At 36.4% G+C, this 12981-nt stretch overlaps 1 protein-coding gene across 2 annotated transcripts in view; it reads right to left on the bottom strand.

The window, feature by feature from the left end:
- The window catches only part of MAN1A1 (mannosidase alpha class 1A member 1), a 173545-nt gene that overhangs the window by 35028 nt on the left and 125536 nt on the right, over window positions 1-12981 (bottom strand). For both annotated transcript variants that reach the window (XM_007113831.3, XM_055087528.1), the window contains one exon: window positions 692-815. In XM_007113831.3, coding sequence (XP_007113893.1) covers window positions 692-815 — 124 coding nt within the window. The remainder of the gene's footprint in view (window positions 1-691; window positions 816-12981) is intronic.

The raw sequence follows: 12981 nt of genomic DNA, 5'->3' as shown, positions 1-12981 counted from the left end.
GGGAGAGGGAGAGGGAGATGGGGAGGAAGAGGGAGGGGAAGAGGGAGGGGGAGGGGAAGAGGGAGGGGGAGGGGAAGAGGGAGGGGGAGGGGAGGGAGTGGTGAGAATGACCACTGGATCTGGCAACACAGCCCTCACTGGTGTTGCTGGGAGATAAGCCCTGCGGGAGAGCATTCAAGGGAGTGGGAGTCAAGAAGAGAAGATAACAAACACAGACAACTCTTCCAAAGAATTCTGCTGTAAAGGGGAGCTGACAAGTGGGGTGAAAGCTAAGGGCAGAGTGGTGGGGTGATGGGTGTGTTTCTTGAAAATTAGAATCTGATTCAATTGCTACTTTGCATTTGTAAAACACTTTGAGTTTAAAAAGTCTTTCATGTATATGGTTCACACAGTCCACAAAACACTATAGTTTTAGACAAGGGAAAAAATTCAGAGACGTAAAGTTACTTGCTTGAGGTGTAGATAATCAGACATGTAAGCGAGGCTCTCTTGCACTGAGTTAGAATGGTGCCGTGAAAAGAATGGTTTACAGTTTGGTTAAATGAAATGCTGCATGTAACAAAACTTCATAAAGGGCTACATTAAAATGGGTGGTTCTTTTCCACATTCCGTATTACTAAATCTCCCCAGAGAGGGATGTTGTTTCCAACAAGTACTTTTTTGCAGTGCAAGGTATATTGGAGAATCTCACCTTATCAGCAAAGATGGGGTTTCCTGATAAGTAGCTCAAGTGTATAAACTCCAAATGCAGAGTTCCAAATTCTGCCAAAATACTGCTGCCTCCTGAGGCCCAGGGCCAATTCCTTCCAATCCCACTAAAGAAGAGAAGAAAGTGAAGAGTTATGGGTCAGAATGATTCCATTTTTTGCAGCTCTAAGTAGTAGAAGTGAAAGAGACAGCTTTTGAATAATGGCACCTCAGTTAATAGTTTGCTCTGTATATTTTAAAATATCCAGTGTTGTTTCCTTTGGCTACTGGTTTCAGGCTTTGATGCCTATCTTCAAATTGAAAATTACTTTTGACTTAAGTCAGAAAGAAGTTGTTATGTGCTTGCTGCTGATGAACAAATATTTTAGAAGGTACAGGTGCCATAAAGAGATATACACCCATTCCAAGTAGAATATAAAACAAAATCAGACCAAAACACCCCTATCATGCTCCATATCCCATATTAAGCCTTTCAACATTTTAATTAGTTTCAGACTGAGAGTCCAGGGACTTTTATAGACATTCACATTATATACAACATTTTTCTTGGATATAAGATATATTTCAAAGATTCGTTAGTTATATACTCATTCCACCCTGCTTTAAACTTCCTCCCCATTTACTAGACTTCCTTTCTTATGTTTCCCTTCACACAATTTTACCTATTTTCTAAGGCACTCATGTATTCCATGACCTATTTAATCTTCGCTCAAGAACTTCAACAAAATTATGCAATTCAAATCTGAAAGAGGTCAAAGGAATAAGCTTAAAAATTATTGCCTTGTGGCTCATCTTAGTGAAATGCTTTTTAAAAAGAGTTAGTCCTAAACATACACTGACACAAATACACATAAAGTGGCTCTTGAGACATGGTCATACCCTTGGGTACAGTTTATTTCTGGAGAGCTACTTAAAATGTCAAACACAGGTGATAATTCAAATAAAGAATAAAGTCAATGATTCTCCTGACCAATAAATTCTCTTCCAGAAAGCTGAAAACCCACATTTTGGTTTTCATTCAGACTCACATTTACTGCATGCCTACACTTTGCCAGGGACTACGCAGGGCACTGGGTTACAAGGATCCTTATAATGAATAAATCACTCTTAAGGACCTTATAGCGTAATGGGAAAGAAAGACCTAAGCGTAAATAATTCCAATCACATACAGTAAGTGTCAAGTTAAATGTGTGAAGTGTTCTGAGCACCTAGGGCCAGGACATGCAATCCAACATGGAAGGGATCACGGAAGGCTTCTTCGAGGCGAGTCCTGAGTAGATTCTTGAAGGGTAAAAATAACAAGTAGTGAGGGAAGAATGGAGAGAAGGAGAATCTGGACACAGAGAGACACACAGCAGAAGGGCTAGCCACGAACCTGAGGTAGCTCCTGAGACTGGTGAGTAAAGGGAAGGGAAGGTGGCAGGAGAGAAGGCTGCAAGGTTAAGTTGAAGCCAAACCTTGCAGGCTTGTGGATTTCTCACTTTCCTCTCTTTCTAAGTTGGCCCCATTGACATACTGATCTTGGTGTCCCCTAGGTTTCCTATCCCCTTTGTTTTTCATTTTACACATTCACAACCCTGGGTAAACCCTTCCAGTTCTGTCACTGCTTCTGCCACAGGCATGCTGAGGATGCTGATGAAAAGGAAACCAATGATGACAATCTGGTATCTGACACTGTAGGCTGCCACCCTCTTATTCCCTGTTTCTTTTTGGAGTAAAATCTAGATTTTGCTCCCAAACACGGATTTATAGTAAACCTAATAAAAAATAAACAGAAATAAAAAACAGAGATCTGAAAACCACATATTCATTTATTTTAGAAAATGCCTTACATTTATTAACTTCTGGGACTGAGAGTCAGTTTTTATTTTCATCGTTGGCTTAGATAAAAGGAATATCCAATCATCCAAATAGGATGAACAGCTACTTTCAAATTTTATTAACATATGGCAAATGCATACAGTAATTGGTCACTAATTTGCTGTCATGACATGTTATTTTTTTATTCCAACCGTTCTATCACTGACCAAAGTCAATAAACCTATTTAGCAAAACTCCAAATTTCTATGTTCCAGAGAAACTATAAAAGCCACAATATCAGGGCAAGAGGGAATGATGACTTCACCCTGGAGAAGGAAGAGGATGGCATGCTGAGGAGCCCAGCCCAGTTTCCAGATCTTCAGGGACTGGTTCTTTTCAAATTAAGGGTGTTAGAGGCTGCGGCAGCACACTCAGATGTGAAACTTAAGCAGTATATGTACTAAATAAAATTCAAGTTACTTTTGTATGCAGGCATTTGTTCTCTGCTATTAATGTGGTTAATCAAGAGAAAATCAGAGACATACTGAAAAAATTTCAATATGTTAAAAAAAAAGATTTTAACAGGTTTATATATATATATAAAATCTCTTTGTCTTTGCACACATTCATATCAGAAGGAAAACAGCACTGTATCACTAATTATATAGGGAGCAAAACATTAAAAGCACTAGCAAAGGATATGTCATGTGAACAGAAAGGAAGCTGGATTTCGAATACATATATGTTTATATGAAAGTATAGCTTTGGTTGCCATTCTTTGGATCTACAAAATTAATGTTTCAGTAAAATTATAAGATCAATGGTTACACTGGCTCTTAAATGTAAATCAGGGAAGGGTTTCAAGAAATCAGATAGGGCATCATTATATCTAGATATTAAATAAGGTCATTTGCCTTTTCTTAGGCAAAGCTGCAAAGACATGGAGATTGGCCTGGAAAGCATGAGGCACATGCCATGGGCCATCACAGCTGAAATACCTGTGTGTCGGGGAAGTGGCTGCCTACTTGCACAGCAAATGTGTAGCGAGTCAGAACCAAGTTTTGGTCACTCACAGAACAATTTCTAAGATCTTTTTTGTCTCTAAATTCTATGAGTCTACTGAAAAATCTATATATATATATGGCTCTAATTTTTTTGGTATTTTTATTTTTTAATTTTTTTAAACTTTTTATTTTATATTGCAGTATAGTTGATTAATAACAATGTTGTGTTAGTTTCAGGTATACAGCAAAGTGATTCAGTTATACATATACATGCATCTATTGTTTTTCAAATTCTTTTCCCATTTAGATTGTTACATAATACTGAGCAGAGTTCCCTGTGCTATACAGTAGGTTCTTGTTGGTTATCCATTTTAAATACAGCAGTGTGTACACGTCAATCCCAAACTCCCTAACTATCCCCCCCCCTTATATGGCTGTAATTTCTAAAATAATATATATGGACAGTGGGCATTTGACATGAATATGGTGAGTTTGTGATAAAGGGAAATGAGTCAGGAAAGATTCTGCTCCCTTGGTCTGGGAGTCAGGGTGCCCTGGGCATCCCCAAGACACCAAAGGCTAAGCTTTCTAGACCTCTGGCTCAAAATGAATTTAATTTGAGAGAATACGAGATTTTAAATGTCTTTAACTTTAGTTCTGCTATCATAGTATTTTAAAGGCAATCATGTTCTCTATCTATATTTTACAAGCACTAATAATATTTTAGAAAAATATTTTAAAGATAAAATAACAGTTTGTGTTCAGAAACTGTATGTTCCATAAGGCAGGTATGAAAGGGAAGAACATTTAAATATTGCCAATATTGTTATAATGACTATATTTTAAGCCAAATATTGCCAATATTGATTGTTATAATGACTGCATTTTAAGCCAAAATGATGACTCAGCATATGGAAATATATACAGACACAAAAAGGCAATTAACATGACTGGGGAGCTGTCAAGTGTTTGGTTCAAAGAATCCTGGAATAGAACTTCAAACTTTGCTATCATTCTAATTTCATTTATTTGAGTTTCCTCCAATCTCCAGTTCTTCCATTTTAAATTGGAGTATTATTTAATACATGTGTCTCAACTTTTAATTTAAAATTTCACTATTCTACAAAGGTAATAATTCTTTGAAAGTAAAACATCACAGCAGAAAATAACTGATTATGGCAAATGCAATTAGAAACATGTCTTTTAAAAAATTGAGTTGCTATGATTCTTTTGAAAATGTGGATTACTGTGTTGTTGCTCTAGAGACTGTAATTTGAATGTGGTTTAGTAGCAGCCGTAATATACTTCCTCATTCTACTGCACTCAAAAGCAAGAAGGTATAATTATTTACTGAACTCATAACTCTGATCAGCAATGGGTGTTATGCATTTTCCCTTCTCTCTCTTGGGAATGGTTAATAGCTCCAGAGGAAGGAAGTACAGTACTAATGATGTTATTCTACGCACGTTTGAATCCTGTGGGAGAGCTGCTGTTTTGCCAGAGCTTGTAATGAATCAAGTAGCTGGAGGATTGCTCTGGATTGATGGTATACGCCTTCAAAATAATGTTAAATCTAGGTACCTGAAGTTATATGCTATAGTTACTCCCCAGATACAATTTGGAATATTAACAAATACATTTATTTACTTAATATAATCAAATGCAACAAATAAAGAATTTACAGAACTGAAACAATTCTAAAAAATGGCCAGATGAATATGTAAGCAAAACATTAAATAGTTCTGAAGTCTTGATTAGCTATAGACTTTCAATTTACTCTTCCTTGCTGCTTGCTCTTCTCTGCGTAATGGGAAATGGGCCAATACAGAAATTTCTTGAGGATTCTTGTCTGAATAATTTCTGATTAGCTGATCAGTAAACAAACTCTTTTCAAGTTCATAGTCCAAAATACAGCTTATTCCTTGCGGCTATGGAGTTAACAAGTTTTGGAAGAAAAAAATTTCCCACATTCTATATAGCATGGTAAAGCTTTACTTATGTTTGCAAATGATGGGGCACACAGGGATATTTAATTCAAAAGAGCAGATAATCCAATAATATTCCTTTTGGATTTTAGCATAGCTTAAGAAAAAAATAATTGGAAAGTTCATGATGATTGTTTTGTTTAAATGTATTCCCAAAGCTAACTGATTTTGAGATTAAGCAATTTCAGCTTCACTTATTACAAATGCTTCCTTCCTGCAAAGGCTTGCACAGTGCCAATCTTTCAAGTTTGTAGTCTAAGACCTCATTAAGACTTGGACTAACAATTCCAGGGACTGGCATTCTAAGACTAGTCAAGATTCTACTGTAGCTCATGCACAGAAATTCTGACTGGGGAGCACTAGTGTCCTGAGGGCTATCCTATCAGGGAAAGCCGGCTAATAAAGGGTAGCCACTTGACTGAATTAATTCATAATCCAATACTTACTGCTTCTGAACAGCAGCATGTGGTTTATATCTCCAAAGAATTTTCATACTTAAGTTTTTTAAGCAAGGGCCCAAATAATTTTTTAAAATTATCCATATCTTGTCCCACTTTGTAGGTATTTATTTTAGACAGAATTGAAACTGAATATTTATTATTTTAGTTTATTCTCACAGTCAATACTGCTGTCCTTGTATTTGACTATCTTGGATTGGAGGATAGGCTGGGGGCTACAAAGACTGAGATGATGAGAAGTACTCTCTAATTCCATAACTAACCTGCTCCTAAGGTTCAAAGATGCTAAAATTCTGTTTTCCAGCTGCCCTTTGGGTAAGACCCCCTTGCTAACCAAACCACTTTCAACAGACTGAAAATAAGTTGAATGTAGTTTCTGCCCAGTTATTGGGCAAACTGGGATATCCTATCATTAGGTCAGAGAACACCACCAAAAGGCAGTACTGATGAGAAAGCATTTCAGTGCCCTTAGGATATGTGGGCATGCACACACATTTACTTTATCGCACTTAAAAAAAATCATATTCTACCTGTTGTTTTAAATATACATTACATTTTTCACAGACATTTCCCATGTCAATCAATGTACATCATCGTTGTTGTCGAGTATTGAGTGCATAGTATCTGATTGAATGGATATATTCTAATTTACTTAAACATACCCCTACTGATGGACACTGAAGCTAATTTATTTTTTATTTTAAAGTTTTTTTTCCCACTGTAAACAATTTAGTGGTATGTCTGGACCTTTTATAAAGCTAATTTATTTCTTAATAAAAATGCCTACATTGATTCCAGCTGGAAGATGTTAGTTGAATTGTCTAAACCGATAATGAGGATGGATTTCGGAATGTGTATTGGAGGCATAAATGTCCACTATTTACAGTTATTTCTCTTTACAAAGTGGGCCAATTGTATCCCACAACATTTGGTAGCCTCTAGAACTCTGGGATAGCTCAAATCCATGCGTTGAAATCACATTAAGTCCTTTAAAACTGGAGAGGTGGAAGTTACAGACAAGGATCTATATCCACTTTTCTAATAAACCTCAGGAGGGAATAGAAGCATAGTATAGTCCATCTTCCAAATGGTAATTCACTAATAATAGTTTGCCAGAACTTCCCTTCCTTTTAGATACAATTATTCCACTACTGTAAGAGTTTAACACATAACATCATTCCAAAACATTACTTAAGATCCAAGACTACAGTCAGATTTGGCTATGTTTATTCATCTCTTTTTCTGCCTTTCATTCTATGGGTCTATGGCTCATCTACAGATCAAGATAAATGAAATCAGTACAGATCCCAGGCTTTTAATTTTCCAAATGGTATACAACAGTCTCTTTCCACAACCAGAATGGCCAGGATTTCTCCTTTCTACTAGATTCTAAGATCCTCAGGGACCCAGATTCTGCTTTATGCACCTGTGTAATCCCAAAGTCTAGGGCATTAGACATTCCCTAATGATTAATAAATGAGTTATCATTATACTTCAGGGTGGGCAATAAATTGTTTTTAAGGCAAGATCAGTAAAATAAATGCTAAATTAAGGAACCTGTAGTGGGAAAATGTAGCTAAATGCTATTCAAATTCCCAATGATGAATCAGCAAGAAAGTTCAAGAAAATAGATGATATATAGGTAATCAGGGATAATAACTAGGGCATTCTATTTTTGTGTGTGTGTGTGTGTGTGTGTGTGTGTGTGTGTGTGTGTGTGTGTGGCTCTCGGGCCCAGCCGCTCCGCAGCACGTGGGATCCCCCCAGACCGGGGCGCGAACCCAGCTCCCCTGCATCGGCAGGCGGACGCGCAACCACCGCGCCACCAGGGAAGCCCTAGGGCATTCTTTTAAGCTGTGTTATGTAAATTTAGATATTTCTCTTATCATCTAATGGAAATCTAATCAGCCAAAAGAAACTAGATGGTTAGTTAAACCACCTTATCATTTGAAATGGTAGCATTAGTTTTGAACTTTTACATAAGGATCATGCAAACAAAAATGTGTGCACAGCTTGTGGGAAGAACAAACAGATTCAGGGATTACTCTGAACAGATGCTGGAGAATAAAGCTACCAAGCTATTGCATTCTCATTTTTCTGCCTTCTGCCTACAACGTATGGTTCCGAGACTGTGGAAAACTGTGCTACGAAACAGGGTGGCAACTAAAGTTTTAAAAACATAAAGATTAGGAAAAATCATGACACAAGAATAAAGAGGACAATCGAGAATGAAGAATAAATTGTTGAGGAAAACTCAACAATAAAGACAGGTGTCCTCTACCAAACGTAAAATAGATAGCTAGCGGGAAGCAGCCGCATAGCACAGGGAGATCAGCTCGGTGCTTTGTGACCACCTAGAGGGGTGGGATAGGGAGGGTGGGAGGGAGGGAGATGCAAGAGGGAAGAGATATGGGAACATATGTATATGTATAACTGATTCACTTTGTTATAAAGCAGAAACTAACACACCATTGTAAAGCAATAAAGATGTTAAAAAAAAAAAAAAAAAGACAGGTGTCCTCAACAGAACATTGAGCTACTATGATGAAATCAACGACTGTTCTGTTTTGGCTCTCACTGACATCCTTATATAAAATATAGTCAGTGCTAAAGGATCATCTGTGTATAATTAGCTATATGCTGCCTTGTGATGTCTTCTCTGTTATTTACCTTTCCACATGCTGAAATTCATCTCTCTAACCTGAGAATAAGACCTAAAGGTGGAGATACAATTGTTTCTTTTACCACCACTGCCCCTTAAAATAGATATTCACACAGTAAATGCCATACGTTGATGACTGACGCATTTATATATTTCAGCAACCAATCCATTTCTAATATTACTGTAACTCATATTTTTTTCTATAAAATTCAGAAAGTAGTCTAAGGTTTACTACTTACAGTTAAAATATTTTACATGTATAGACACTTTCAATTGTTTACCTTTAACTTACATGTTTATATATTTTCAGTAATTAAGATTCTTTATACTATAGGAAAAAATATTTTAAAAAATGTAACTAACCCCCTAACAACTTTCACAAAGTGAGAATAATCAAAATGGGTAGTTTACATGGTCTGACTTTTGGTAGCCTCATAATGCTGATATGAACATTAGAAAAATGTTTCAAAATACTAAGCAAAATGGGTGGAACTTTGATAGTAAAACTACCTATTTCCTAGTAGAATATTCAAAATATGAGCACTGACAAACATAACTAACTTTTAAAAATCTTTATTTAATGTGTGTTGGCTCTGTAAAATGCCAAAGTGAATACATGAGTATAGTACTTTGAGACCATACCATCATACTTATTTTACCTTTAAGGAAATAATCAGATAAATGAGTGTTGACATAAAAATGTAGCTTTTGGTAACTTTGTTAGAAAACGTTATAAAATACTAAAATGAAAACATCAAAATAGTATTTTGAAATTAGAAAATAGTAACCACTCTCATTTTACCTCTAAGGAAAAGGAAGAGAGAAAAAACCCCTTCCTTCTTTACCCTCTGCTAATGGAGGTTGGGCTTTATCTTTCATTTAAGGTTCAGTGCAAACTTGCTGGCTCAGAGAATTTTATGTAATTATTAGGCCCCGAACGCTGCTGTTCTTAACCCACTTAAGATAGAGTTTGGTGATATTATGAGAAGAATCTCCAGAGGAATCTGGAATGAAAGAGGAGAGGCTAGGCTTAGGACAAACTATACTAGACTAAGGTAAGACCAGACTTTCCAGAAAGATCTGGTCTGAAATGAGCTGTTGTGAAATAAAGCAATGAACTAGTAGGAGGATTCCAGGGTTTTATGGATTGGGGCTAGTTTTGGTACAAAATAAATCTTACAGCTCTGATGAGTGTCTTCTTGTTCCATGAATGCCAATTTAAGAACAGTAACAATGTTTATGGGCTATTCTCCCCCCCCCCAGTCCCCCATTCAAAATGAAAATGCTCTCTTGGGTGCTTGAGGAAAATGTACTTTCTTGGAATTTAAGATAACCTACTTCAGTTAATAGTAGGATGTAAAAGTGAAAAATGGCACAATTACCATGTAATGTTAAGCACTAAGAAGAGAATAAAACAGGCTGATGTGACAGAGTCTGACGGGGAGCTTCTTTAGATGGGTTTGTTGGGAAGATCATGTTAAAGAGGAGAGTTTCAAACTGAGACAAGCAAGATAAAAATGAAACTGTCGGTGAGGACCTGGGAATGGTTCCTGCAAGTGCGCTAAGGGGTCATGACTCTGAAAAATGTGAAAACAGAGGCTGGCTGTGTGGCTGTAGCGACAGGGACACTGGAGAGCTGATAAAGGGGCAGATCACCCAGGACTGGTAGGCCAGAGCAAGCATTTGATTTATTCTAAGTGCAGTGGGAACTCACTCTAGGGTTTTAAATAGGAGGTGATAAAATCTGATTTGCTTTATTAAAGTTCACTCTGGACACTGTGGTAAGAATGCACTACGTGAAAGCAAGACCTGGAAGTAAGCAAGCAGGCAGGTATCTAGGCAAGAGGCAGATGGTGGCCTGGACTAGGTGCTAATTGTGGAGATGGACAGACATGGAGGGATTCAGGCTGTGTCTGGAGGAAGAACCGGATTTCGGGATGAGGGAAGACCAGAATCAAGGATGATTTCTAGTTTTTTTGACTTTAGCAGCTGGGTGGGTATTGATGCTACTTAAGAAGATGCAAAAGACTGACACAGGAGCAGGCATGATAAAGAAAAGCATGAGTTCTCTCTTTCAGATTTTGCTATAATAACCATCATTTATAATTACAAGGACAAAGTCAAATTTGATCATTTTAATTTTCCTTTTTTAGTTTTTTTTATAAACATCAATTTATTCAATTTGAGGAAATTTTCAGTTTGAAGAAATCTTTTTCTTCTCATACTCTAGATCCTAATATTTTTCAGAGTAAACACCATCAATAATTTACTGAAATCTCTTCTGAAATTTCCTAGTACATGGTCATTAGACAGAACTTTTAAAAATACAAATGGAAGTATGCTATACATATTACCATATACTGTGTTTCATGAAAGACTTAAGTACCTTGGTGCTCTACTGCATTATAGCTGCATAGTATTTCAGTGTGTGGGTGGACCGTGACTTATTCAATCATTTGTCTCTGTTCTCAAGTTTTGCTATTATAAACAAGGGTGTACCGTGACTTATTCAATCATTTGTCTAGCTACTAACTCTGTGTATTTATCAAATTTTTAAAACTTGGTGAGTTTGCTAGGTGAAAAATAACATCCTAATGCTATTTTATTTATTTATTTTTTTGTGGTACGCGGGCCTCTCACTGTTGTGGCCTCTCCCGTTGCGGAGCACAGGCTCCGGACGCGCAGGCTCAGCGGCCATGGCTCATGGGCCCAGCCGCTCCGCGGCATGTGGGATCTTCCTGGACCGGGGCACGAACCCGTGTCCCCTGCATCGGCAGGCGGATTCTCAACCACTGCGCCACCAGGGAAGCCCCCCAATGCTATTTTAATTTGTATTTATTTATGAGCTTCTGATGTTCAATGGCCAATGTGCATCTTTTTCTGAGAAGTACATGTTTATGAAACTGTCTCATTTATGTATTGGTGTTACTGCCTCTCCCACTTCTATTACTTTTTATAAATTTAAAAAATTATATAAGTAATGTATACACATTGTTATAAATGAAACAAGGTAAAGATGAACTGAGAAACAGCTAAATATTGAATCCCTACCCCCTTGTAATGTCTCTCACCTGTAAATCCTAGTTAACCAATGTTTTCCACCCATATGCATACAAACATACAGATATATATCTATATAGATATATAACTCAAGGATTTGTTCTTTCCAATAAAAGATATTACATTATATACATTACTTTTGTAAGGTACCTGTCTCAATTAGCAGCTCATCACAGACACTTTCTAGGATAATCATTTTTAACAGCTGCATAATAATATTCCATAAAATGGATAATCACGTGTCATTAAGCCAATCCTCTACTGATAAACAGGTAGAGCTCTTCTAATTTTTAAATACTATAGTTATGCCATATTAACCATCCATATTCATACTAATGCTTTTAGAAAGAGCTTTTTATACATTAAGAAAACTTGCCTTTTATCCATCATGTGTTTTGCCAATTTTTTTCCAAGTTGCTCTTTGTCATTTGATTTTAGCCATTTTTTGCGGCTATATTAATTTTTATTTGGTAAAAATTTCCAATTTTTTCCCTATATATGTTCGGGGTTCTGTGTCCTATTTACAAAGTCTTCTCCCCTCACCCAAGATTATGCTTTAAAAATCCTGAAAATCTGGGCAATAACTTCTTTTAAAAGTTAGATTCAACAGTGAAAATCAAAGTATTATTGTATATAAGCATAAAATTTACATTTTTAACTATAAGTATATTGTTTCTCAAGTCATGTTAACACTTTAAAAAACTGTATCAGGCGCACCTGTTCAATAGCTTAGCTAATTATAGCTGTTGAATATTTAAGTATTCTAAAGTTAATTTCTCGCAGTATTTCTTTTTGATCCTACTGCAAATTTACTGATTTATTTCTTCCCTGTAGAGATTTAATAGTTTCATCAATATTTCCCCATTAATGGAGGAGAAAAAAAGTTGCATTTAAACAATAATGGAGAATATTTTATCCAAAAAGACAACAGAGAGGCTACAGGTAAATCAGAGAATGGACTGCATAATCTTCAAAGATTATTTATGCATTTAGAGAATATTTAGGTGTGACCTTGGGCAAGTCCTTTAAACTCTCTAAGGCATCCATCTCCTGATCTTTAAAACAAAGTAACACCTATGCAACCCACCTCCTACTATTTTAGCGGGATCAAATGGGATAATACACATGAAAGTGCTTTGAAAATATAAAGAGTTTAGTCCAGAAAAGTATTTTTATCTTTTGAATTAAGCAACTGACATTTAGCTAAACAAAAGAAATCTGGTTTTGTTTTTTTTCTGTTCAATTTTAGATATCTGCTCAATAAAAATAAATTAACCAAATGTTCACTTGGAGGTAGAAATTAT

This window comes from Physeter macrocephalus, chromosome 10 (assembly GCF_002837175.3).
Source record: "Physeter macrocephalus isolate SW-GA chromosome 10, ASM283717v5, whole genome shotgun sequence".
Classification (NCBI taxonomy): Eukaryota; Metazoa; Chordata; class Mammalia; order Artiodactyla; family Physeteridae; genus Physeter; species Physeter macrocephalus.
Note: the sequence above shows the minus strand (reverse complement) of the source record. Positions and strands in the feature narration are given on the sequence as shown.